The following is a 25,841-nucleotide window of genomic DNA, read 5'->3' as shown; positions in this document are numbered from 1 at the left end:
CGCCCGCCCCCAGCCCCGATCCAGGGTCCCCATTGGTCGAGCGTCTCCGAAGGCTGGAAGGAACAGGTGGCACGCGAGGGGGCAAAACAGAGAGGCGGAGCCTGCCGGGTCACGTGCTCGGGGCGCGAAATCTGACCGCACCCGGGGCTGCAGACCTCCGCGCAACCGAGGACCGGGCCGGGCGGGAAGATCGAGCCGCGGCACAGACCTGCTTTCTTCCCGGGCTCGGCCTGGTCCTCGGGATCCTGGGGAACACAGGCACACTGCTCCTCTTGTCCCCCAAACCCCAGCAGTGTGAAACGACAACGAACTGCAACCTGGTTAAAGGCCCTTCTTTATTAAGGGTTAAGCTGTACACGGTCCCCAACCCGTTCCGCTGTGAGTTTGGGCAGCACAGTTCACCATTCCCCGCGGCGCACCAGAGCGGGGTCGAGGGGTGGGGTGAAGGGCAGGAGCTGAGTCCCAGCATTTTTGACAGCCAAAGCCTGGGGTCAGGCCGTCCGGTGGCCTCCACCCCGACCCCTCTAGCAGGTAGCAGGACACAGGCCAGAGCCCTCTTGCTGGGAGGTAAAGACAGCAAGGACACACTCTAGGCCTGTCTGTCCCACGTGCAGGTGATGGGGGGAGGTACATTAAGCAGCAATGGGGGCCTAGGAAGGCCCCAGTCTCCCAGGGCCCCATCCTAAAAAGTTGGAGAAGGCAGAAAAGAATTTTGAGTCCTGCTCCTGCTATTTAGGAACCTTCCCTCTTAGTGTTAAGAAGTCTTCTTAGTGTCAAAAGGGGAACTGGGAGCCAGGGCTTCCACCCCAATATAAAGCAGAAGCCAAATGGATGGGAGCAAGCCAACAGAACGAGAACAAGCGGCACACACATGCCAGTGAAACGCAGAAAGCAGGAGAGAGGGGAACAGGCTGCAGCACTGAGAGAGAACTGGGGGTGAGGTAAGGGCCACAGCCTGAACTGTGCATCTCTTCCGGGTAGCGGGGCGGGCCGCAGAGGCTGAGGGCCCAGGCCCAACCTCTCACTCCACCGCTGGCACAGGTTCTCCCTGCTTGGCAGCTTCGGTGATGGGCAGCTCCCTGGAGAACTTGCAGGGCTGGGTGCAAAGGTGGCAGTACTGGGGCTGGGCTGGGGACCAGTTTCTAGCACCACACTGAGCCAAGGGGGGCACAGGGATGAGACTAGAGTCTTATGTGCCCCTGGTTCCCAGGCCCCAGCTTCCTCTCTGAGGGCTGTGGCAAGCCCTGTGTTGGCACCTCCCTTGGTCAGGCACAAACACATAAACACCACACACACGTGGAGCCAGGCAACAGTCAGAGAAGCCCTTCCATGGCAGGCAGATGGGATGGCAGGGCAACAGCGGCCTCCGTCCTGGGGCAAAGGGACCCTCCTTAGCCTTGTCTATACCTGTGGAGAGAAGAGGGTTGCTTGTGAAGAGTATGCAGCTATCTGCTTACCCACACAGAAGCCTGGATGCAAACAAAAAGGGCAGCCTGGGGAGCAGGTATAGCTCAGTGGTGGAGCACCTGCTTCCCATGTACGAGGTCCTGGGTTCAATCCCCAGTATCTCCTAAAAAAAAAACAACTGCACGGACAGAAAAGGGCAGCCTAATTTTGGGGAGGTAAGGAAGAAAATTCAAGCCCTGAACACTATAGCACTTGGGGGAAGAGAGCGAGAAGTGTATTCTGCAGGGGAGAACAAAGGATCTATGCTGGAGGCTCGGCTTCCTTCACATGAACAGTTTCTGCTTCAGGCTGGCACTTCCTGTGTCTGGCAGGAGTTCTTGGGCCCCCAGAACCTTTACCTTGTGCACCTGAGGGGGAAGCTCGTCTTCTGAGCCCTCCTCAGGCACGGGCTCTGGGTGCCTTGATGCTGACTGCCCATCTTCAGCCCATCCGCCAAGGGGCAGCCGGGAGAAATGAGAGGGAGCCCTGGGCACTGTGCCAGGATCTAGAGAGACAGGTAAATCTCAGAAAACACACAAATGGGAATGAGAAGGGTTCTGGGAGTTAGCCCCCTTGGGCCTGGTTCCTCTGACCTCTCTCTTCCCCTAGAAAGGTACTGAAGGAACCACCCTTCTCTGCAAGCTCTGCCTCCCCATGCCACCACTGGATACCTGTGATGCCCCCATAGCGCCTCTGGAAGCCTCCCTGCAGGGCCGTGGTCTCAGGTGCACCAGGCCGGGGTGTTGCACAGGGATAGCTGGCAGAGCGTGGAATAGGTTGGGGGGCCCGGGAGCCCTCTGTGCCCTCTTCGGGGGCACTCTCCCCACTCTCATCACTCTCTCGGCGGTGCCACACATGCCGCTCAGGTTCGGCCTGGGCCTGCTGCTTGTGGAGCTGGAGAAGTGGGAGCTCATTAGTGTGTGTGTGTGTGGGGGGGTTCCCACTCACAGCCCCTCACCTAGCTCCATGACCCAGAGCACCTATCATGTTATTCATGTGGACTGTGAGTATGATGCTTTACAGGTGAAATTCATAGCAGATCCCTGGAAGAAGCCTGGGGATGGGTTGTAATGGTCCTCATTTTATCTATTCATTTGATTCAAGGACAAACTGACTTGAGGGGCTAAGTGCCAGGCACTCTTCTAGGTGCCAGGGACACAACAAACAAAACAGACAAAATTCCTAGCCCTTGGGTTTATATACTGGTGGTGGTGTGGAGAGGGAAGGATAAATAAACAGATAACGAAGGAAAACACATAGTTTTTTTAGCCACCCTAAGTCCTCTTAGCTAAAAAGACTACCAAGAGGGTATGTGTAGGAATGGAGATGATAGAGCAGATACATGGCAGAGAAGGGATTTGAATTCAGGTTTTGCTTCTTCAGGTCTAGAGCCCTCGATTCTGTTTCTCAGCTGTTACCTCTGGGCTGCTGCTTCCTGCCTGCTCACCTGGTGCATATAGAGGGCGTGCAGGCTCATCTCAGTGGATGCATATTCTGACAACACCAGGCTCTGCAGCTGTCCTTCCCACACACTGCTCCCGGAGCTGGCTGTCCTGGCATCCACCCTGTCCCTCCCAGCACAGAGAGACAGCAGTTGTCAATGTTTCTGAGACCTCCACAAGTCAGTGGGGGCTCCTGCCATGCCCTCCCATCTCGGCCCCCTCTACTCACCCAGAGCCTGTCATGGTGCTGGGAACCCGGCCTGGGGGAGCCTGACCGGTTTGCAGAGGGGAGAAGGAGCGCAGGGCAGAGGCAACTTCAGCCCTGTGCCTGGAGCCCTGCATGTCCCTGGACAGTGGGGGGCCCCGGCAGGATGAGCCGGCCACCACATTTGCAATGAGGCTCAGAGGCTATGAAAAGAAGAGGGGGAGTGGTAAAATTCTCAGGGCAGGAGAGAAGCCTCGGGCTTCCCTAATATTTCGTACCTTAGGTCATAACGGCACAGGCTAGACAGACAGAAGGAAACTCACAGGGCAGGCCCTTCCACCGCATGCCCACTCTGCAACTCCCAGCTCCTGGAGGCCACCCTGCTTATCACCTCCCAGCCCCCAGGAACACACCTCAGATTCAGACTGTAAGGACTGGATGGATGTAAAGAGGGCATTTTCAGGAAGCAGACCCCCTTGGGCAAGGCCAGCAGCTGCTCCATCCCGCTGAACCTGCTCCTTGAGGAAGCCTAGGAAGGCTGTGCTCTCACGTGGTGGCTGCCAGCCAGGGTTGGTGATGGCAAAGTGCATGAGTGACAGCTCTGTCTTCCCATCCTCGGCTTGCTGGTATACCGAGGCCTCTGTCTGCCCACCGGATAGCCACTGCAAGAGGGAGGCTGCAGTGAGTGGGGCTGTGGCCTGTCCTCATTCAGGGACCTTTTCTGTACTCCTCCTGCCAGGAGGGAAGGCTGGCCCTTGGAGGACAGAGTCCTCGAGGCATTGTCATATCTTGTCTAGGGGCCCCAGTGCCCACCCCAGGTGTGGCCGCATGCAGGGCCACTTGCTTGGGTTGTACATTGCTTCAGGGTGCAGTTTGAGGGTTGAAATCTAGCCCAGGCTTCTGTTTGCCAAGCAGTGTATTGCTGGTACAGTGCTGCCCAGAGGCAGGGCTGCCTTTCTGTGGTTTGCTGGCTCAGAGGGGTGCCTTTTTGCAATTTGCCCAAAGACACTGTGGTGCCAGCATCACTGCTGGCCCCCTGGCCCCCTCCTCTCCCAGTACCTACCTGGGGATGCCCATGCTGGCGAACATCCATCTGAGCAAAGGAACAAGTATCTCCAACACCAACGACTTCCACGGTGAAATTGCGGAAGAAGTCGATAATCTCCAGGGCCCGTGGGCGGAGGCAGAAGATGAGGATGAGAGGTGTGACAATAGGGCTCAGCAGCTCCTCCAAGATGAACACCTGAGAGGGAGGAGACCAAGGTCAGAAGAGGGCAGGCAGGGAGTCCAGCTGACCACCAAGCCATCAGCCAGTCTCTAGCAGGCCCTGACTCCAACTCCACTCACTGCCTTGTACTGGAAGAGCTGGGCAAACTCGTCCCGGGTCTGCGAGCGGTGGGCATTACCCTGCCAGTGGTCAGGCATGTAGTGGATGTGAGCCAGGATGACACGGAGCAGCTGCTCAGGGCAGAACACCATGTGCTGGTCTGGGATGAAGGACCTGGTGGGAACAGGGTTACAGTGAGATGTAAGCCTTTTCTGGGCACGTGGGTCTGCTTGCTCCCACTGGCCACCCCAGCCCACCTGCACACAGTCACAGTGACCCCCAGGAGTGTGACGGTGGTAAGGACGTGTTCCACAGCCAGCACATCTTCATCATAGATGGTGAGGGCAATGAGCACCGCCAGGATGGAGCCAGCGAAGAAGGCTCCATTCTTAGCTAGCAGTGTCAGCAGGGGTGACAAGAAACAGTTCATGTACTTGGAAGCGGGTTTGTAGCCGCGGCTGAGGCGGGACTGCAGCTCGTGCTCCAGCTCGTTGAAGTGGCGGAGGTAGCAGCGGCCATAGAGTGACCAGCAGCGGGCTCCCAGGGCCCCTGGCTCCCGCTTCAGCACCTCAGCGTAGCTGAAGAAGGCATAGAGGATCTGCCAGATAAGGATGAGGGGGCACAGCAGGAAGTTGGCGATGCCAATCCACAGGATACGATTGCTGAGGCGCTGGGCCAACTCTAGACGTTGGCCTCCACGTTTGTACTCAGATTTGAGGCTCCATTCATTGAGAAACAGAGAGCCAGGTCCCCAGAAGAGGATCAGCTCAAAGTTGTACTTGAGGCCACGGGTGAAGAAGACGGCCTCACCGAGACCAGGGAGTCGGAAACGCAGAGGCAGAAGGGATTTGTTAACCAGTGCCACCATGTAGTTCTGGAATCGGAGGATGCGGTGGTAGATGTCCAGCTCCGTCAGCTCGCGCTTGTGGATGCAGATCTGGTGTTCTTTCTGCGTCTGTACAATCCGGGCCTGTACTTCCTGCCACGTGCAGTATGGAAGGGCAGACTGCACGGGGGGGAGGAGACAAGGTAGGAAGGTGGGGCTGTTGCCCTGGGTTGGATGTGAGGCTCAGGGGTTGGGTGCTTAGCTAAGTGGACCCTACAAGCAGATGCTCCCTGACCTATCAGTGAGGGATGAGGACCCCCAATGCCCAGAAATAACACTCCTCCTCCCCAAATTACAGAAAACATCCTAGGCCATGTGTCAGCTGCCCACCTCCCACTCTTACCATGGGGATGCGCAGAGCATGCAGGTAGAAGGAGTGGATCTCCCAGTAGCAGCAAATGTTATAGATGAACTTGATAAGCCGGTGGACCCAGAAGACACCAGCAATGACCAGGATGGTGATAAGGGAGCCATTTTCCTGAATCCTGATGGAAAAAGAAGGGGAGATGTGGGCCTTGACAAACTGCTATCCCAAAGGATTCTGCTACGCTGAGCCTGAGTCTGTGTTCTAGGGTATGAGTTGCTGCCACATATCTACTCTGTTCCCCACCTGTTAGCAGAACTACAGGCTCTGGTGCCTCTGTCTTGCAGCCCTTACCTGGCACTACAGACTTGGGCTGGCAAAAAGGCATCTGGCAGAGTGACCTTGACAGGCTCAGTGGGGTGAAGACTGTGGTTCACCATCTTGTTGGCAAATAGGATGTCGTAGTCCACACAGCTGACCAGGAAGGTGGTGAAGGCAACCACAAAGAGGAACTGCCTGGGGGGTTGGGAAAAGGGATAGCAGTCCAAATCAGACCAGCACCAGCAAAATAAAGTAGGAAAAGAGGAGTCTGGAATCAGCAGAACAAGAGTGGCAAGCAGCTTCTGGGGAAACAGAAGGGGCTGGAGAACCCCTTCTGGGCCCTCCTACTGCTCAGCCCAGGACCTTCTCAGGTGCAAATCAGCTTCTTTCTCTCTCTCTCTCAGCCTCAGGCCACACAGAATCAGCCTGCTTTCCTCACCTTGTGGTAATCTCTGCCATGGCCCACTAGACCCTTTCAAAGGTCTTATGATTGTGGTCTCTGGTCTCCAGTCCTTGATTCCCTTTTGAGATGGTACTCAGAAGCCTTCGGGAATATGGACTGTCTTCTTTTTAGGGAGTGCTTCCCAACCCTGTTCCCTTTGGCCAACACCATAGAGCATCTCCGTCCTAGAATTTCTGCCCAGCAGCATGCCTAAGATGCAACCATGGCAGCACAGAGGCCAGCAGCTCTGAGGCCTCCTGCCTGGACCATGCCCATTCCATTGGAGCGCTGATGACATGATCAAGGTTTGAGTTCTTTTTCTGGCAAAGCTAGGACTTGGGGAGATAAGAAAGGTGAGGCTGTAAGGTCTGGTGCCACAGACAGTCCCAGGATGATAAAGGTTTGCAGTTTTGATCCTTGGACTGAGTCGTACTGGCAGGTAAGGTCAGGGCTGAATGCAAAGAGAGGAGAGACTGAGATGTAGTCCTTCTATGAAGTTATACACCCCTTCTTATACTTACATAAGTTCAAAGATCTCCCCAATGAGCATACAAGTGAAGCCATTTTTCTGGTGGAGATTATAAACGTGTAATTGTTAAGAAAAAGTGGTCACTAGAGACAGCAGTTAAGAGGACAAACTTTGGTCTTTGTGTGACTTTCCAGTTGTATCACTCTGACTAAATTACTTAACATCTCTAAGCTGTTTTCGGCAGTGGTACTGTTGGGAATAATAATACCTATTTTATAGGATTATTAAATGCATGTAAAGCATTTAACCCAGAACTGACACAGAATGAGTCAAAAGACATTTACTTATTACAATTATTAGCATCCCATCAAAAAGGGAGGATTGCCCTTAGAGAATCTGCTTATAAACTAACACCGCAAAGTGCGAAGCACATACGTCTCAAAATGTGGGCTATCATTATTTTTAACAATCATTATTTCCCCAGCCTCTTTCAGACTCAGAAAAGGATTAGAGTCAGATTCTAATCCCTCTCTAATCCCTTGTAGGGATTAGAGTCTAACCCACCCATCTTCCCATGAGGAACCTGGCCTAAAGAGGGGCTAAGGGCCCGATTCCCAACTCAAAGACACAAAGGATATTCGAGAAAAGAAGAGGTCAAGGTTTTCGATATGGTGCCAAGGTGCTGTGGGCACAGAAGCAGGTATGTCAGAGGCCCAAAGGGATGCACACCCCTCGCTCCCTCAATGATCTTCCCCCAGTGCCGCCACCCCCATACCCCAGCCCTGGCTGTCCCATCCAAGAACTCACACTTGCTCCCCTCAGGGACATGCACCAACAGATCCTCCTCCCCGGGGGGTGAATCGCTGTAGGAGGCCTCCAGACGCTGGTATTCTGTGTCAAACTGCGCCATCACCGCGGCCCCCTGTCAACTCTGCCCACCTGCCAGTGCGGGGAAGAAGAGACCCTGGTTCAGGGCACCGCTCACCTGCTGGCCTTGCCTACTAGGCCGGAAGTGAGAAAGACTTACTAGGCTTGGTCTCTCCGACCAGCCTCCTTGGCCCAAAGGCAGAGGAGGAGAAATCGCCAAAGTTGAGCAGCAAACTCAGGGCTTGGGAGGCCTTAACTCGGGTCAGTCATTCCCAGAGCTTTTAAGGACAGTCTGCTGCGGCCTGGCCAGCCTGAAGCCAGAATCCACCCCTTTGGAGGGCTGCTTCACTTTCAGTTTGGTGGAGAGAGGGTCCCTCCCCCTGCCCTCCAGGCAAAACCCTTGGTAGCCTTAGAGATTAACAGGTTGGAAGCACTTTGTAAACAAAGGTTTGAGATAAAAGGCCCTACCAGCTCCATGGACAGTGTCTGCGCCACTCCAGCCCTCGATGCCCTGGCTCTGCAGCTGCTGGAGGAGAAGGTGTCAGGCCCCAGAGAGTGGGAAATGGGTACAGAAAGGGATCCAACTCTCCCACCTACCACCCCCCACGAAGAGGAGGCCAGACTTGGGGCAGTAAGGCTGCAGTGGGAAAGAGGCACTTCCAGCCTGGTATTACAACCACCTCCTCTGGTTGTGCTACACAGGGCCAAGCATTCACCTCTCAGATCCCCAGAAATGACTTACTGATCCTGTAGAGTCTGAAGCGCAGACCTGAGGTAAGGTAGCCCTTCTTGGACTGTTTCCCCATGGCCCCATTTCAGCCTTAGAAATCAGTCCTCTCAGGGTCCACAAAGTCCCAAGCCCCAAACCCAGAAAGTCTTTTCTGAAGAGGGCCTTTCTGGCCAACTCCTGCCCTTGCTTCCCTAGCACCAAAGACCCAGCAGACAGGCATAAATCCTGGATGGGAAATCCTCATTGTGTCAACGGAGATGCCTGATCCTGGGTCAATGTGTGGTTTCGCTAGGTCCCTGGAGCCAGGCATGGGCTTGGTGGCACTCACCCAGTCAGGGCTGACCCTGGGGGCCATGGGTCTCAGTCCAGCTTGGCCCCGGTGGGAGTAGCTGGATTATTGAGAGCCCTGGCTCCGGAGAAGCTGACCAAGCCCTCAGGAAACTCACCGCTTACCGGGTCAGTGTGGACCCCCAGCCCTTGGAGTCCCGGCCAGGCCAGGGCTCAGGGGTTTCTGAGGCTGTTGGAGGGATCAAGCCAGTCCTACAGCCGATACCTCGGGTGAGCTGGGTTGTCTTCCCACATCCAGTCGCCAGGACCCAAGCCCAGTGCTCTCAGGGTCGCCCGGCCCCCAGCCAAGGGCTCGGCTTTCGACAGCCGACGAGCTCCCGTGCGGCTCCGCCGCCAAAAGCGCGCTCCCGCCCGCGCGCCCCCGCTATCAAAACATTCCGATTGCGCGTCCCCGCCTCGCCTGCGGCGCCCCTTCCCCCGTTACCCGCCAAGAGTTCACTTAGGGCTCCGCCGACACCCCTGGCCCAGGTCCTGGGATTCCAGGTACGGGTCTCGCGTTTCACCTCACGAACGGTGACCGGGGTGATTCCTGGGCTCGATCGGCTCGGCTCGGTCCGACCCAGAGCTCTAGGCCCGGCGTCTGCCACTTACTGTCATCCGCAGCCAGCCCGGCCAATGAGCTTGGGGGGTGGAGACGCGACGGCCAATTCTCGGCTCTGGGGGCGGGAATAATGGCTCGAGGCGGGCCTTGGGCAGCCGGAGGACCAATACCATGGTCTGCGCGGGGCGGGGCTCAGGTGCAGTCGCCTTCGTTTGTCCCCTTCGCTGCTCCGTAGTGACGAGCCTGTTGCGGTGTTGCAAAAAATCCAGCTTGGAATTGTAGTCGTGAGTACGGCTGGGCTCACCCGGTTTTTTGGTGCAGCTACGGAGGGCGGGGGCGAGTCCACGCGGTTCAGTCGTCGCCGGAGCTCGGGTAACAGAGAGGTCAGTTAGGAAACCTCGATGATTTTAACTCTCTTGGACTCGATTTGAGAACTAGGTACTCCTCCATTTTACTCGTGTGGTCCGAGACTTGGGGGTGTGAGAAAGCGGGCTGGGGTCACGTATCTACCCTAGAGCTCTCTCCTGAGTTCCGGGGTGAGGACCGAGGTGCCTGGCCGCGGGGACAGAACAGGTCAGGCAGTGAGGTGATGTGACAGTAGGATCTCGCTTTGAGATGCTCTGATTCTTCCGCCTTTCTGCTCCAGAAGCTCCTTTTAAGTAATTTCTGTTCAGCCATGTCGCCCGCTTCAGCTGCACCCCTGGCACCGGCGGCGATCTCCCTGTTTGACCTCAGCGCTGATGCTCCAGTCCTTCAGGGCCTGAGCGTCGTGAGCCATTCTCCCGGGCGGGCGCCGGACCAGGCTCTGCGTACTTCCTCTCCAGGTATCCGGGGAGGTTCGGGGTGGATCCACGGAGGTTCTTTGGAGCCTATTGCTCCTCCAGGGGAACGCATTCTTGCTGGTATTCCTAGCTCAGGAGCCCAAGCTGACTTTTCTTTCTACTGGATAAAATGTATCTTTAGATAATCTGTAGGTTGTTTCCAACACAGGCCCCAGAATTTTCTCCAGGCAAGTTTCTTGTGCTTATTTATGTCTTGTAACATTAACACCACCGCCTTCAAAAACACTGGAAAATTCTAGATATACTCCAAATTTTAATGGGACTCCAATTATCATTCCCCCTTTTAAAAAATTGTATTTGGTTTTGTATCATTTTATTTGTTTCTGGCAATGTGTTTTCTTTATATTCATTTTTCCGTATCGCTTTTCAGACATGTTTACCATATAAGATGATTGTTAGCCCATTTACTTCATGATTACTAGATTGTAAATTCCTTGAAGATAGGGACATGGCATCTCTTTTTTTTGCCTGTGTTTTCTATCCCTCTGCTTTGTATACCAGACACTGAATACAATTCCAGGAATTGTGGCTTTGGGCTTCCTTTCTACCTCCTATTCCCTTACCCTTATTTAGGTTCAGGGAAGAGTGGGAGCCCAGAAAGAAAATTACTCCAGGGTCCTCCTGATATCTCAGAGAAGTTATTTTGTTCAACCTGTGAGCAGACATTCCAGAACCACCAGGAACAGGTAAAAGGCTAGAGTGCAGGGCTAGATGTTGAATGCATAGGTATAGTGGTGGGTGGGAAGAGGTGGACATTTATTATTCTTAATAAAGCCAATGCTTTGACAGATGCAGTTGGTGTTATTTGTTTATTTCTAGTGTTGGCTACCATAAAAGGCCAGGATGGAGGATATCTCCACTTTCTGCTTCCCTCTTTGTCTCCTACCAGAGGGAACATTATAAGCTTGACTGGCACCGGTTTAACCTAAAGCAACGTCTCAAGGACAAGCCTCCCCTGTCTGCCCTGGACTTTGAAAAGCAGAGCTCTGGAGGTGATGACTGGTGGGAGACCTGTGTGGGAGCAGGACATAGGGGTGGCAAAAGGCTTTAGTTAAGGAGCTTGAGGAATGGTCAAAGATGGGGTTCCAAACTTTTGTGTCCCGTGTTGTCCCCAGGAGATCTTTCCAGCATCTCAGGATCAGAAGACTCAGATTCCGCCAGTGAGGAGGACTTGCAGATATTGGATGAGGAGAGGGCTGAATTTGAGAAGCCTAACCGACCCCGAGGCTTCCACCCGCATCGGGTTCTTTTCCAAAATGCCCAGGGCCAGTTCTTCTCTGCCTACCGCTGTGTCCTAGGCCCTCACCAGGCAAGTGACAGCACAGGTTGTGTGGTCACCCCCAGCCTAGATTTCCCCTCAGCCCAGTCCCTTTCTCATTTCTTCCCTTCTTGTCTGGGTTTGTGACACAGCACAATCTTGGAGTTTGGAAACAGACTTATCTTGGGTTGAATTCTGGTTCTACTACTTAATCTTGGCTATCACTACAAGCCTCAGATTGCCTTATTTCTAAAATGACACAAACCTCAGGGTGGTTGTACTAAATGAGATAAGTATGTGATGTACCTGGCATGGTGCTTGGTAGTCGCTTAGTGGATTCTTGCTCTCAATGAACGCAACAGGGAGAGCGTGCTGCTCCTCTGTCATCCAGGTGCCCCCAGAAGAGGCAGAACTGCTGCTACAGAACCTGCAAAGTGGCGGTCCCACATACTGCGTGGTGCTCATGGCTGCAGCTGGGCACTTTGCTGGTGCCATTTTCCAAGGGTGAGGGTGCTGCATGGGGTGAGGATAGAACAGATCCTGTTAGCCTGGGAGCACCAACTGGTCTCCAGTACTGAGCGATGTGCTTTCTACAGAAGAGAAGTGGTGACACACAAAACCTTTCACCGCTACACGGTGCGGGCCAAGCGAGGCACAGCCCAGGGGCTTCAAGATGCCCGGGGTGGAGTGTCCCGCTCTGCCGGAGCCAATCTGAGGCGCTACAATGAAGCCATGTTATATAAGGTGAGTTAGGCTTCCCGGATCTGATGGTCCTCTGAGCCACACTTTTGTTCCCTCTCACTTCAACTCATGAAATGTTACATTTGGGAGGTTAGTGATCCTATTTCCTTCCAATCTTTCTTATTCCTGGGTAGACACAGGTAGAAGAGGGATCCACAGGGGCCTTAGCCCTCTGACTCCTCTCTCTGTGTTGTCTCCTACCTCCCACTCTCTGCAGATCTGTGGGCCATGTTTTTGGTTGGAGATGAAAAAAATTTCAAATGAAGACATGCAGGGCTGAGTTACTCTCTCCTCTAGGGGGTTCGTGACCTGCTGGCAGGGCCAGACTGGGTTAAGGCACTGGAGGAGGCTGGGACAATACTGCTGCGTGCCCCCCGCTCTGGCCGATCCTTGTTCTTCGGAGGTCGTGGGGCACCCCTGCAAAGGGGAGATCCCCGACTTTGGGATATCCCCCTCGCCACCCGCAGGCCCACCTTCCGAGAGCTACAGCGTGTGCTCCATAAGCTTACCACCTTGCATGTCCATGGTGAGCCTCTGATCCAGATCCCCAGACTCCCTAGTCCTTCTTGTACTTTCTAACCCAAGCCTCAGGTTCTCATTTGTATATCCAGAGGATGCTCTAGCCCTTGAACTGTAGCCCACTGTGCATCTTCACTGAAAGAGACCTGGGCTGGCTTTTCAGCAAAACTTAAGATCTTTTGTATTATGGCAGGAGAAGACCCCCGTGAATCAGTCACAGTGGACTCACCTCAGACACACTCGGAGAAAATGAGAGAGGAGAGGAAGAAAGCTATTGAGGAAAAAAGAAGGGTCCCCAGTGATGAAAATGAGGCATTTGGGCAGAATGCAGATTCTTCTAAACAGGGTTTGAACACCATCTGGCAATTGTCAAATCCCTCTTGTCTACCCTGAAAACTTAACCGCTTCCCTATTCATGACACATGGACATATCAGTGTCTATATAGAGTGGGGTATGTCATAGCATTAATGAAACGTGTTTTGTGACCTTCTTTCCCAATCTTTCATCTCTTTTATTGATGTATCCCAGTACTTAGGATTGTCTAGGCACAGAATAGACACCTGAATCTGTTGTCTGACTCTCACATAGTTTTACTTGTCCTGTTGCATGCTGTGGTTTTGAACTAAGAGCTGTATCCCTGGCTATAGACCCTTTACCTGCAAGACTTATCAGTCCTGCCATGCTTTCCTCTATTGTGCATCATCCTAGGGCCGTTTTCATGGGAAGAACCCCGGGACTTTTGTCCCTGTGTATCTTCTTCTGGGCCTGTCTCATCTGGGCTTACAGCCTCATTTCTGATAACTAATGGATTCAGTTCTTGATGTGCTACTTTATCTGGGGTGACAAAATAAAACACTTTATTTCATTTTAGAATCATCCAGATTATCTTTTTACATACATTCTTATGCAACTGGGGCAGCCAACATCCTTCCATACTCTGTTTATCCCTTAGAACGATCTAACATTTCCATTTTATTCCCAGGTGCTGGGTCAGAGGGAGAGGACAGCTTCCAGGTCGAGTTGGAACTAGTGGAGGTGACATTGGGGACCTTGGGTCTTCGTGAGTTTGAAGTATTGCCCAAGCGGAGTAGGAGGAAAAGGAACAAGAAGGACAGACAGGGGACTGGGGCACGTATGACTCTTCCCCAACATCATGAAGATGAGCCCCTTGTGCAGTCGGCCCAGGCAGATACAGCTTTGTCAGGGCCTTCACTGGATGAGGAGGCCAAGGCCTCTAATCAGCCAGAGCTCTGGGATGTGCTTCTAGCTGCTTGCCGAGCTGGAGATGTTGGGATGCTGAAGCTCCAGCTAACTGCCAGCCCCCCAGACCCTGGAGTTACATCTCTGCTCAGCGCTCCCTTGGGCTCCGGTGGCTTCACCCTCTTGCATGCAGCAGCTGCGGCTGGCAGAGGCTCAGTGGTGTGCCTGCTGCTGGAAGCAGGTGCTGACCCCACTGTGCTGTAAGTGTGGGCCCATATCCTGAGCCATTTTGGGTATAGAAAGGATGGTCTGGTTAGGTAATGCTGGGAAAGGCAGGAGGCAAGTTGAGCCCATTTTGGGGGGTTTCTGCACCTAGGGACTTGCGAGCCCGGCCACCATATACGGTTGCAGCCGACAGATCAACACGTAATGAGTTCCGAAGGTTCATGGAGAAGAATCCAGATGCTTATGATTACAACAAGGCTCAGGTCAGCTGGAAGAGAAAGAAGCACAGTGGGAAGGCATCACGCATCCTGGCTGGATCTTTTCTACTTTCTTGTGGTTTTACGAAGGGCAGCTTGTGTAAGTCTTCTAATACCTTTCCTGACATCCTCCAGGTGCCAGGGCCCCTGACACCAGAGATGGAAGCACGGCAGGCCACGCGGAAAAGAGAGCAGAAAGCAGCCCGGCGGCAGCGGGAGGAAGAACAACGGAAGCAACGGGAGCAGGAAAAGCAGGAACAAGAAGAACAACAGAGATTTGCAGCGCTCAGCGACCGAGAGAAGGTGAGGCTGGAGGTTCTCTCTTCTACAGCACAACTCCTGGAGGTCTGATCCATTCCCCAATGTGCAGCTACTCCTTGGTTACTCTATCCACAATTGGGGTCTTGTCCTAAACACAACTTCTTTTCTCCTCAGAGAGCTCTGGCTGCAGAGCGACGACTAGCTGCCCAGTTGGGAGGCCCTCCCCCTCAGACCCCTGCCTCTGCAATCAACAATGCTGGGTATGGGCATATAGGTGGGAAGGGGTGGAATATACTGCTGTAGGGGCCATTTTGGGCAAGTGGACAGGTGCCTACAAAGTATTCAGGAGGGCTGCTGGCAGGCGGCAGGGGGCAGTGTTCAGATATCCTGGGGTACCTTCGGAGGGAAAACAGAAATGGCAGGAGGGATGAGGAGGACTCGGACTGGAAAGTTTCTGGGGTACCTGTCCAGCCATTTTTCTTCCTCTTCTTCAGGCGCTGCTGGAGTTGTGGGGCATCCCTCCAAGGCCTCATTCCCTTTCACTACTTTGACTTCTCTTTCTGCTCCACACGCTGCCTCCGGGATCATCGCTGCCAGGCCGGGAGGCCCTCTTCCTGATCTCACACAGCTCCACCTGGGGGCAACTCTAGGCCCTGACACAGTGCATTTACACCAGCTCTAGGTTTCTTCTTCTCCATAAAACCAGAGAATATTTGGAAGATTAGGGTGAGAAACACTCAGGAACCAGGGCAAAGGCAGGGCCACAGAGGTATGTGGAGCTGGTACTGTCTTTGGAACTTTAATCACAATAAATTTTGGCAAGGAAATGGCACTTGTACTTACATTCAGGCCTTCTGGCCTTTGGTTCCTTATGGTCACCATGGCCAGCACCAAGGGATTCTGACTACTCCATGTCCCAGGCCCAAGGATTACCTTTCTTTCAGTGCCCACTTAACTCCATTGGTTCAGAGGCATCTTGTATATCAGTTGAGAGGTAATAGACATAGGTCCTATGCAAGGTGCCATTGAGGAAAGGCCTGTCCAGGAATTGGATTTGGGGCTGAGGAGGCACATTTTCTAGCTCCAGCAATGTGATTCTGTTGAGGATTCCCTTAGGGAACAGCAGGGGTTTTGGCACATAGAGGGTCTGTTGTGGCCCCCGCTTTGTCCAATACCGGCCCAAGTTAAACCCATTGATCCAGACTTGGCCCTGGAGATGGGGGAGAAGGGGAAAGATATGTTCAGCTCTCAAGGGGGTAGAATCATCCCCTTTTAGGTTTATAACCAGAGGAGTAATTTCAGCTCCCCCTCCTTCCCTGATGTTCTTCATTAACCACCACACCCCCCACCATCAGCAATACCTTGGTCCATCCAGGTAGGTACAGAAATGTGTCCCCAACTGTGCCTAAAATTGGAAATGTTGTAGAGTAGAAGATGGGGCCAGTGGGAGCTTGAGGTTGTGATCTTTTCACCAACGGGAGGGGAAACCACCACTTTATAATCTTATCAATTTTCAGAGGGAACATCAGCCATTGGGTAAGGATTCTTTGCCCCAGAATTGGTGGCTCTAACAGGCCCTGTGGGGAAGGCAAATGAAAATCCATTATCCACTAAGCTCTGAGGCCAAACTTACCCTAGTCAAGCCCTGGATGTAACTAATGAGCCATGTTCAGATCTCTGTAAGCCACTACCTCTCTGCCTAACTCCTAAGGACATGTCTCATTCATCTTCTGTTAGGCCTTTATTCTTCCAAAGGAGGCTGATCATTAAGGGTACTGAGGAGAAGGGGGCAAGGCTAGCTCACCTTGAAGTCACTGCTGTTAGATCCAAAACTGAGCCTTCCCATGTTCTCCAACAAGACATCCAGTGTGGCTCCCTCTCTCCCCATCAAAAATAGTCTGTGTTTCATGTTTCGTTCCAAAACACCCTGAAACACCTATGAATAAGAGATACAGGATCCAGGAGAAAAAGAGTTCAGCATCTAGTTCTTTACCATCATGCAGGAAGTCCTGCTAAGACACCTATTTGGAGGGCAAAGGGACTGTTAACCCATCCATCAATTACTCATCCATTCTGGAATTGTATCCTTAGTCAAATTCTTCCTCATCCCAGCTGGTCCCTGGACTTGCCGCAGATGTGAGCAGGTAGGTGGGAAAGGGTAGATGGAGAAAATGCAAGACTAAAGGTATTGGGGAGGGGAAGAAATGGGGCTCACAAGGTAGTCTGGAATTAGGTTCTCACCCCATCCACCATCACGTAGGCACGGTCATGGACTCCATTCTTTGGCACCCAAAGTGGTGTTGGCTCAAAAAAGGTATGGGTCAGATAGGTCCGGTACAACATAAAGCCATGGTCCTGGGTGTGAAAAGATAAGTACTTAATATGAACTTAGAGGTAAGAAAGGATATTGTGGGGAAGTTGAAGGGAAAATGGGTAGCTGGAGGGAACCTTTGGCTACAGCAATTGAGGAAGGTTACCTTACCTACCAGGTATGAATTTATGCTTTACCTGCTTGACAGCCTCAAAAGTCATGGGGAAGAGTGCCCGGATGGGCCCTTGGGGGCACAGGAAGTCTAGGAAATCCAGCAAAGTCCCACTCTATTAGAATAAGAAATAAGTATCAAAATAGATGAAATACCAGAATAGAGGGATGGGACAGGATAGGTTATTTAGGAATAATGGGGTAGAATGAGGAAAGACGTTAAGGAACTCACCAGCTCCAAAGTCAAAGGTCCAAGCATCATCTTGAAGCTGGGGGGAGGTAAGGGTCCCAAGGGAATTTCCTGGAACTGAGCCCAAATTCTCTCAGGAACCACAGGAAAACCACAAAACAACCCCTATTCCAAGACCCAAGAGCAGGGGTTCTTAACAAGGGGTCCACAGATTCCCAAGGGGCCCATGAGCTTGAGTTGAACGTTTTTTAAAAAAGCATTCTTGTGGGGACGTGTTGGTGCAGGTTTGTCATAAAAATACCTGCCACTACATTCTGAGATGGGGTCTCTGCTTTTCCATGCAATCCATGGAACAAAAAAAGATTAAGAACCTCTGCCCAAGAGCAAGGTTCTTATCCTGGGGTCCAGGGAAGGGCCCCAGGATTCATGAAGACCCTGTAATTTTGCACACATTTGTGTAATCCCCAGATGGGTGGGTGAGTGGGAAATGCTTCCATGGGATGCTCAGACAAGAACCACTGCTGCATGGGATACCTTCACAAACAATTTGAGCACTCCCCCAAAATTAATAAAAGCCTTTGGAGCCTGATGAAGTGGTAGGACACCTTGCTGATGACATCTCGTAGAGCAAAAAGCTTCAGTGTAGGGTCCCCTGCTTCAGACAGAGGTGCATCATAGTCATAGCTGGTAGTAATTGGAAGGAAGCGTCCCTTCTCATCAGCACCTGGAGTTGAACCAATTTAATTAGTTCAACATAGCTCCTGGACAGCTAACACTAAGCAAAGACAGCACTAGATACAGAGAATTTTGCCATTAGAGAAGGTAGATGTAGCCATATCCAGTTTCTAGCCATCCTAATCCATCTAGCCCTCAGAGTCCAATTCTTTTGCTACCTCCCTGCTTCTGTCCCAGGGACCATATGGACTCACCATTCCAGTATCCAAAATTGGTACCTCCATGGAACATGTACCTGAAGTGGAAAAGGGTGGGGAGAAAGGTAAAAAGCTGACCCACTGAATCTTAACTTTCACCCCCAATTCCCAATTAGATTCATGATGGCTCCAGTGTCTCCAGTTACATGTTCACACTGGCTCCCAACTTCAGCATGAACTCTAGTCCCTTAGTTACAGCTGGAATAGACCGTGTGGAGTGATTCTGGCCCCAATAATCCAGCCAACCTGTGTAGTACTCAGAGTTCACCTAGAGTGTGAAAGAAAAAAGAGGTGAGTGAGATGGGAACTGAGCTCCACCCATTGCCATCCCCAACTTCTGCTTTGCTTCCCCTGTCCATAGGCCCCTCACCAATGGCCCATAGGGTTGATACTTCCGAAGCAGGGCAAAAGTTTTGGTCATGTTGTCAGCTGCAGAAAAGAGGCAAAGGTGAAAGATAAACACCATAAAAAAGGTGCCCCTTTCCCAGATCCCACTCCTGACCCTTGCTCAGGAGACCTGGGCCAAAATCTACAGTGGTAAAGAGTCCCTGGAGAGAGCCACATTCGAGTCCTTCAGGCCCATCTGTGGTGAAAAGCAAGATCCTGTCTCCTAGCAGGGCACGGAAGAGCCCAGCCAGGTGCTGCATGTAGCTGAAGTCACAGGCTCTATAGCTACCGTATTCATTCTCCACCTGCCAGGGATAGGGAGAGGAGCTCAGCTGGGAGGTAGAAAAGAGGAAGGATCCCTTACACCTCCTTCCCCTTGCCCAGGTGACTTCCCACGGGTACCTGAATGCTAATGATGTTGCCACCATTGTGGTAGAGCCATGGATAGATCTTGGGCAGCAAGACCTTGAACCAGGAGTCCACTGCAACAAGGAAGTCTAAAGGAAGGAGCAGTGCCCTCTGAGCCCGTGCTACTCTGCTGATCAGAGGCCACCACCACCTTCCACAGCCCCCACCCCCAGCATCCACACTAGCAACTTCAGTGCTGCCCCTACATTGGGAAGCAGTGACTCTTTGTCAGAAGAAACTCTTAACCCTAAGCACTTGTATAATTGCAGGTCTTGGAAATTTGAACCTAGGGAACCTTAAAGCAGTGCTTCTTATAATTTATTTTTTTAATATAAGAAAAAGCATTTAACAAATCATACAGAGTTGTTATGTAATCAATCTATATTGGAGTTTGCTATGGGAATTCAAGATATATATGATGTAAAACCTGCACCCTCATGTAACTGACTGTCCAGCTGATTTAAGCCATCAGTTGAAAGAGCAATGGTTTACAGTGGGTACCATGCCTTCAGATCTCAACTCCTACTTGTAATTTTTGTGACTCATCCTCAAAGTCTTCAGGCATGTTGTCACCTGTCAGTTTTTTTCCCCAACCTCCTTCATCTGGCCAACTGTGCGGCTTCAAGTCGTAACTTACACTTCACTTCCTTGAGACAACCTCCTCTGATACACCAGATTAGATTATATCCCCTGTTAGGCACTCTCACAAAAGTTGTACTTCTTTTCAAGCACTTAACCAATTCTAATTAAGCATTTATTTGTGTAACCGCATCTTGCAGGTCTCCCCCGTGAGGGAGTAGGAGCATAGCCTACAAGTTCATTTGCTGTATCCTTATCATTGACAATGCTTGGCAGATAAAAGGCTCTCAAAGGTGTGTTCAATGAAAGCTATTTTGGGGATATTTTTGTTCTTTTTAAAATACATTGTGATTCCTTTACATTTTGTGTGCAGTATAAAGGAGACCCATATTTTACTGTCCCCTTTAATCCATGCATACATTAAACCGCAATCATTCAACAAATATTTATGGGTGCCAACTAAACACCAAGCATTATTGTAGGTTTTGGGAATAGAGATGGGAACAAACCAGACAAAAATCTCTGCCCTTGTGGAATTTACTTTCGGGGGGGGGGGGGGGGGCGGAGACAAAAAATAAAAGAAATAGGTAAAATCTATAATCTGTTAGGGCCAAGGAGAGAAAATAAAGCAAGGCCGGAGGATATAAAATATTGCAGTGGGATGGGGGTGGGGGCTAAAATGTCAGAGAGGGATGCCAGAGAAGGTCTCACTGAGAAGGTGATTTGTGTAGGAAGACCGTGAGCCTCACGTGCAAAGGTCGCAAGCAAGGCATGCCGGTGGGTTTGAAGAACAGGAATGAAGCTTGTGAGGCTGGAGCTGAGTAAACAATGGGAGGAGAGAGAGGCAGGAGGTAACTAGGGCCAATTACGTAGGACCTTGTTGACTATTTTAAGGAATCCCTGGCTCATATTCTGAATGAGATGAGAACCCACTGGAGAGTTGAACAGAGAAGTGAAACAAACTGAGACCTATATTTAAGCATATTTTAACAGTATCATACTGGCTGCTGTGTTGAGAACAGTCTACATCAGAGAGAGGGCAAAATAAGGGAAACTAATTAGGAAGCTATTAAAACAACCCAGGTGAGAGAGGTGATTTGGACCAGGGTGATGGCAGTAGGAGTGATGAAATATAGTTGAATTCTGGATGTATTTTGAGGGTACAACTGAAAAGATTTTCTGATTGATTGAATGTGGGGCATGAGAGAAAGATTACACCATAGTTTTTAGCCTGATCAACTGATAGTTTTAGTTCCTGAGATGCAGAGACTATAGGAAGAGCTGGTTTGGGGAGGCAATATCGGGAGTTTAGTTGCATCAGTAAGCCTTTCAGATGTCCAAATGGAGAAGTCAAGTAGGGAGTTAGATTCAAGTCAGGAGAAAGGTCCTGACTGCAGATATATATTTCGGGGTCATTAGAATATTAGAATTTAAAGTGATGCAAATAAATAAGAGCACTTGGGAATGAGTATAGTTAGAAAAGAGAAGGGACCAAGGACCGGGCCCTGGTATACTTCAGCATCTAGTGTTGAGGGAAATGGAGAGGAGTGGTCAGAAAGATGGGATAGGGAGTGGGGGACCGGATAAGTGTGGTATAATGGAAGCCAGAGAAGAGTATTTTCAGAGGAGGACAGAGGATCAACTGTCCTGAATGCTTTTGCTTGGTCAAGGAGGGTAAGGCCTGAGAGGTCACCATGAATTTGGCAATGCAGAAGCCACTGGTTTTATTGAGAAAAAATGAGCTCTTATGTTGGTGTTCCATTAATACTTTACTATTTTACATGTATTTTATAGTCCACTGAGTTTGGGAAAGGCTATAATAGGCATAAAGATCTCCAACACTTAAAAAAGTAAAGCACCACCAGAAGAGTCCCCAGCAGATCTAAGGCATTTTGCCAAGTGGTCTCCTAAAAAGGTAAAATCAGATCACTCATTCCCTTGCTCTAATGACTTCCGATTTGCACCTGGAATGGTATTCACACTCTTTGAAATACTGGGCATCCTTAAGAGCTTACTCCCAAGCTCTCATTTTTGCTCTCTACATTCTCTCCCCAAGTGATATCTCAGCACCCATGGATTTATTTATTTTTAAGGTTGTTTGTTAAAGACTTTTAAAATTTATTTCTCTCCACCCCCACCCCCACCCCCGTTGTCTGCTCTCCATGTCCACTCGCTGCACGCTCCTCCCTGTCTGCCCGCATTCTTGTCAGTGGCACCAGCTTGTCTGTGTCTCCCTCTGCTGCGTCATCTTGCTGCGTCAGCTCTCTGTGCTTGCAGCGCCACTCGTAGGCAGGTTGCGCCTTTCTCGCACAGGGCAGCTGTCCGAGGGGCACACACCTATGTGGCACGGTGCTCCTTGCACACATCAGTGCCACACGTGGGCCAGCTCACCACACAGGTCAGGAAGCCCTCGGTTCGAACCCTGGGCCTCCCATGTGGCAGGCGGACGCTCCATCAGTTGAGCCAAATCCACTTCCCAGCACTCATGGATTTAAATGCTATCTGTAGTTTATGACCATGTGATGCAGCAGTGCTCAGAGATATATTCACCAAGCACAATGAATGTCCCATGATGATGGAGGAGGTTGTTGCTATGGGAGGAGGGAGGTGAGGGGGGTGGGGGGTATATGGGGACCTTATATTTTTTTAATGTAACATTAAAAAAACAAAGACAAAATAAATAAAATTTAAAAATAATAATAAAATAAATGCTATCTGTAGACTGATGACTCCCAAATTTATATCTCCCCTAAGTTCCAAACTCACACATCCTATTGCTTACTCAGTATCCTCACATGAACACTTCAGTGTGCCAAGGATAATGAAAATTTAACATGACCAGAACAGAACCATTGCTTTCCTACCCAAACTTTTTCCTCTGCCACCACTAGTCTTCTCTATCTTCCCCATGTCAGTAAATGGCACCACCATCTTGACTGGCCAGAAACGTGATTCCTTTCTTTCCCAGTTTTACCCTACTCACCCTCTACCTTCTGATTAAAACTCATCAGTAAGTCCTGGTGGTTTTTTTTACTAAACTATCTCTCAATTCTACCCTCTTCTTTCCATTTCCACCACCATCACCTTAGTACTGCCTACCACCATCTCTTTCCTCAACTACAATCAGTCTCCCAATTAGTTTCTCTACATTCACCCTTACTATCCTCAATGCATTCTCCACACCGGGGCTAATAAATTAGATCATGTCACACCAATAGCCTTCTACCGTACTTAAAATAAAATTTAAACCCTTTTCCGCAGTCTACAAGGCCCTGCATCAATTGTCTCTACCCACCTCCAATCTCATGTTATACTATGCTCTCCGTCATCCACTATGCTCCAGCCATGCTGTTCTTTCAGTTACTCAAGGCCCTATTCTTTCCCATCTTTGGGCCTTAAAACATATACTTTTCCCTCTACCTGGATATGCGTGCCTTCCCTTTCCTGCCTGGCCACCCACTAAAGGAGGCCCTCTCTGTTATTCACTATCTCAACTATTTGTTTTCTCGTGTGGTAATTTTACAGCTTGCAATTAATTTTATTTATAGGTTTAATTTTTAAAAATCAGTCTCTACTATATTATAAGCTCCACTGCACAGAGACTCAATCTGTCTGGTCTGTCAGTTTCTAGCATCCTGATGGACACACAGGAAACATTCAATAAATGTTTGAACATATGATCTTCATTTTGGGGAGTGATGTCTCCTGTTTTTGGCACCCAGATGACTCACTTTTTGTTGTTTGTTTTTTTCTGTATTAAATCTTTTGTTTCAACTCACCTGGATCTGAGGTTCTCAGATGAATTTTAGGGTTTCGAAGCAACCAGGATGGGAGACCTCCCTGAGACAGATATAAAGACAATAAAGAAGAGGTGTTGGGTTTGTTTTGGGGAGGTAAGAGGGGAGGAAATTGAGTGTAGTGCTGGGACTGGCCCTAGAGTATGGGCAAATGGGAGCAGTCTAGGAACAGCACATGGAGGCTTTGGTTTTATCCCTTCTCCAACTAACTCACCATCTCCCACTCGGCACAGATGTAAGGTCCTGGTCTCAGTATGACGAACAGGTCAGCTAGAGCTGCTTCATTCAAAAACGCAATGAGGTCCCGGCTGCCGTTAAAGTTATAGACCCCAGGCTGTGGCTCATGGTAGTTCCAGGGTACATAACTGAGGAAAGAAGAATTTAATAAGGCCCAGGTGGGGTGATGCCAGTGAAGGCTAAGGGTTCAGGCCCCGCAGTGAAACTCCCGGAAGCAGTTGGAAGGAGGTCCCGGCCTGCTCTTTCCCAGTCTTCACCCCAGAGCCCTTCCTGCCCAACCCCCTCCCTAAGGGGCGGTACGAAGGGTAAACCCCACCCCCCCATGGTTCGGACTAGCTGTCTTACAACTGTACGGCGTTGAGGCCGCTCATTCGCATCTTGAAAAGTCGGTCCGCCCAAAGCACCCGCGGTACCCGAAAATAGTGCATGCTGCCAGAGACGTAGCGGAACGGGACCCCGTCCAGGAGGAACCTGTTATTATCTTGATCCACTACGAACGACCGAGTGTCTGCCTGCAAACAGAAGGAGAGATGGTGCTCAGGGACGAGATGGAGTTAGCCCCGCCCATTGTTTTGTGGTTACTTTTACTTTTCTGCATCCGCCACCTGTAATGCCGCTTCACCGCACCCGGTGGGAGGGATGAACACCTTCGATTTACCTGGGGCGGCAGCAGCAGCAGGAGTAGCACCAGCAGGGAGAGAAGGCAGGGAGGCCTCTTGGGAGCCATGGCGCTGTAGGGCTCTAGTCCCGTCACGTGGCGGATTCCTGGGAGGGAACCTCAGCGAACAAGGAGGCGGAGACCACCCCAAGTTGCCAGGCTGTTAGCCTAGACATTGTTTCCAGCCTTGCAGCCACCCGCCTCTATACTAGATAGTAAAATCCTCTACATCTTGCTACTGAAAAGTGCAGTCCACGAACCAGCTTCATCGGCATCACCTGGGAGCGTGTTAGAAATGCATCATCTCAGGTCCTAACCCCAGATCCATGGAATCAGAATTTGCATTTTAACAAGATCCACTGGCGATTCTCTTCACATTCTAAACTGAGAAGCACAAGCACCTCTCTACAACACTGAGCTCTCTGAGGGTGGGGAGTGCCTTGTCCATCCTGAATCCTCTGCTTCTTAGCACAGGGCCTAGCACACAGCAGGTTAAATCTAGATAAATGGATGTCAGCAACAAGGGAAATCACAGGAAATTCTTCCTGATGATCAGGGGTATGAATGGGGGAAACAGGTTATAAGAGGGATCCTTTCCTTGGAGAGCCCTGTTTCAGCAAAAGGGCCCATCAAGGCCATTCCAACTTTTTTGGAAGAACACCCCTCCCAAGTTAACCCCACCTGCAAGAGATGTCGAGGACAACTGCTTGCTGCTAAGGTTTTAGAATTTGGGAATTTCTATTCCTCCTGCCTTCACATTCATAAGCCTGGGATGTAAGGACCAGGGTAGTAAGCAATTATTATTTTTGGTATTAAAGTTTATTGACACTTACCGAAAACTATGTGTCAGATATTGTGCTAAACACTTAACAATTTACTTAATCCTCATATGACTGTACAGTAGAGAATTATCACCCCCATTTTATAGAGGAGGAACCCGACAGGCAGAAATATTAAGTAACCTGTTCAAGGTCAAACAACTAGTTTAGTAGAGCTGGGATTTGAACCAGACATTTTGGCGTGGTTCGTGTATTTACACTTAGGTACTACTATACCTATTTGACACCTAGTAAAGAAACGCGTGGATGGGTTAAGTAACTTGCCCAAGGTCACACAGTTAGTAGGCTATTAAATCTGGATTTGGGCCTTGGCAGTGTGGTTCAAAATAATCGCTAAAGCTAGGGTAGTGAGATATAGGCCAGAGCCCCAGAGGTTGTATTGCATCAGAGCACGCCAACACCCGCCTCTCCCTGCACTCCCCAGTCGGGCTGGACTATAGTCGGCCGCTTTCTGTCCCCAGAGCTCCGGACATATGAGCTTCCTACCTCGGACATTGGGAAATGAGGTCCTGGGGGTCTCGGGCGGGGCCCGGCTTTGCTCCCCTTTGGCGCAGGTGCCTGCGTCTTGACCTCTACTGAAGGTCAGGTGGGGACCCCTCGCCCGGGTCCTGGGACCCGTCCTCCCCGGGCCTAGCTTGCCCCAGGCCTCTCAACTTCTCGCCTTCACATCTTCCGGGTGCCCAGCAGTTGCTAGGATACC

The 25,841-nt window shown here is 50.9% G+C and overlaps 3 protein-coding genes across 24 annotated transcripts; 1 reads left to right on the top strand and 2 right to left on the bottom strand.

Annotated features, from left to right (window-relative positions):
* Nucleotides 1-316: 316 nt before the first annotated feature.
* ATG9A (autophagy related 9A) lies at nt 317-9,410 on the bottom strand. 9 transcript variants are annotated; one of them, XM_012528710.3, is made up of 16 exons: nt 9,212-9,410; nt 8,178-8,235; nt 7,650-7,781; nt 7,481-7,524; nt 6,895-6,959; nt 5,965-6,126; nt 5,650-5,791; nt 4,678-5,426; nt 4,441-4,594; nt 4,157-4,336; nt 3,507-3,755; nt 3,118-3,296; nt 2,894-3,011; nt 2,118-2,340; nt 1,806-1,951; nt 317-1,407 (listed from the first exon to the last, which is right to left on the bottom strand). In XM_012528710.3, the coding sequence occupies exons 3-16, from the start codon at nt 7,750-7,752 to the stop codon at nt 1,402-1,404; spliced, it is 2,520 nt and encodes an 839-aa protein (XP_012384164.1). In that variant the 5' UTR covers nt 7,753-7,781; nt 8,178-8,235; nt 9,212-9,410; the 3' UTR covers nt 317-1,401. The 9 variants fall into 9 exon arrangements, with proteins under 9 accessions (XP_012384164.1, XP_012384165.1, XP_058156067.1 ...); XM_012528711.3 differs by having other exon boundaries at nt 8,178-8,232; XM_058300084.2 differs by having other exon boundaries at nt 8,178-8,232; nt 9,291-9,401.
* Nucleotides 9,411-9,543: 133 nt separating this feature from the next.
* Nucleotides 9,544-15,459, top strand: ANKZF1 (ankyrin repeat and zinc finger peptidyl tRNA hydrolase 1). Of its 11 annotated transcripts, none has more exons than XM_058300089.2 (14): nt 9,544-9,612; nt 9,975-10,152; nt 10,744-10,856; nt 11,060-11,162; nt 11,286-11,479; nt 11,820-11,932; nt 12,025-12,172; nt 12,467-12,695; nt 12,882-13,034; nt 13,672-14,149; nt 14,266-14,377; nt 14,507-14,674; nt 14,807-14,892; nt 15,127-15,459. In XM_058300089.2, the coding sequence occupies exons 2-14, from the start codon at nt 10,005-10,007 to the stop codon at nt 15,248-15,250; spliced, it is 2,169 nt and encodes a 722-aa protein (XP_058156072.1). In that variant the 5' UTR covers nt 9,544-9,612; nt 9,975-10,004; the 3' UTR covers nt 15,251-15,459. The 11 variants fall into 11 exon arrangements, with proteins under 11 accessions (XP_058156072.1, XP_004467822.1, XP_004467820.1 ...); XM_058300087.2 differs by having other exon boundaries at nt 9,565-9,766; XM_058300090.1 differs by having other exon boundaries at nt 9,570-9,612; nt 10,003-10,152.
* Nucleotides 13,519-25,838, bottom strand: GLB1L (galactosidase beta 1 like). Of its 4 annotated transcripts, XR_009186463.1 has the most exons (18): nt 25,628-25,838; nt 24,303-24,421; nt 23,990-24,156; nt 23,622-23,772; nt 23,390-23,450; nt 19,026-19,120; nt 18,754-18,928; nt 18,607-18,665; nt 18,383-18,504; nt 18,234-18,274; nt 17,910-18,028; nt 17,347-17,421; nt 17,141-17,230; nt 16,874-16,987; nt 16,437-16,568; nt 15,994-16,209; nt 15,096-15,842; nt 13,519-14,382 (listed from the first exon to the last, which is right to left on the bottom strand). XR_009186463.1 is itself a non-coding variant. In XM_004467759.4 (17 exons), the coding sequence occupies exons 2-17, from the start codon at nt 24,369-24,371 to the stop codon at nt 15,573-15,575; spliced, it is 1,956 nt and encodes a 651-aa protein (XP_004467816.1). In that variant the 5' UTR covers nt 24,372-24,421; nt 25,628-25,838; the 3' UTR covers nt 13,519-15,572. The 4 variants fall into 4 exon arrangements, 3 of the variants coding, with proteins under 3 accessions (XP_004467816.1, XP_004467818.1, XP_058156074.1); XM_004467759.4 differs by having other exon boundaries at nt 13,519-15,842; XM_004467761.4 differs by having other exon boundaries at nt 13,519-15,842; nt 24,303-24,409.
* Nucleotides 25,839-25,841: the final 3 nt, after the last annotated feature.

Source organism: Dasypus novemcinctus, chromosome 7 (genome assembly GCF_030445035.2).
Source record: "Dasypus novemcinctus isolate mDasNov1 chromosome 7, mDasNov1.1.hap2, whole genome shotgun sequence".
In the NCBI taxonomy this organism is placed as follows: Eukaryota; Metazoa; Chordata; class Mammalia; order Cingulata; family Dasypodidae; genus Dasypus; species Dasypus novemcinctus.
The sequence above is the reverse complement of the archived record's forward strand: the minus strand, read 5'-3'. Positions and strand labels throughout refer to the sequence as shown.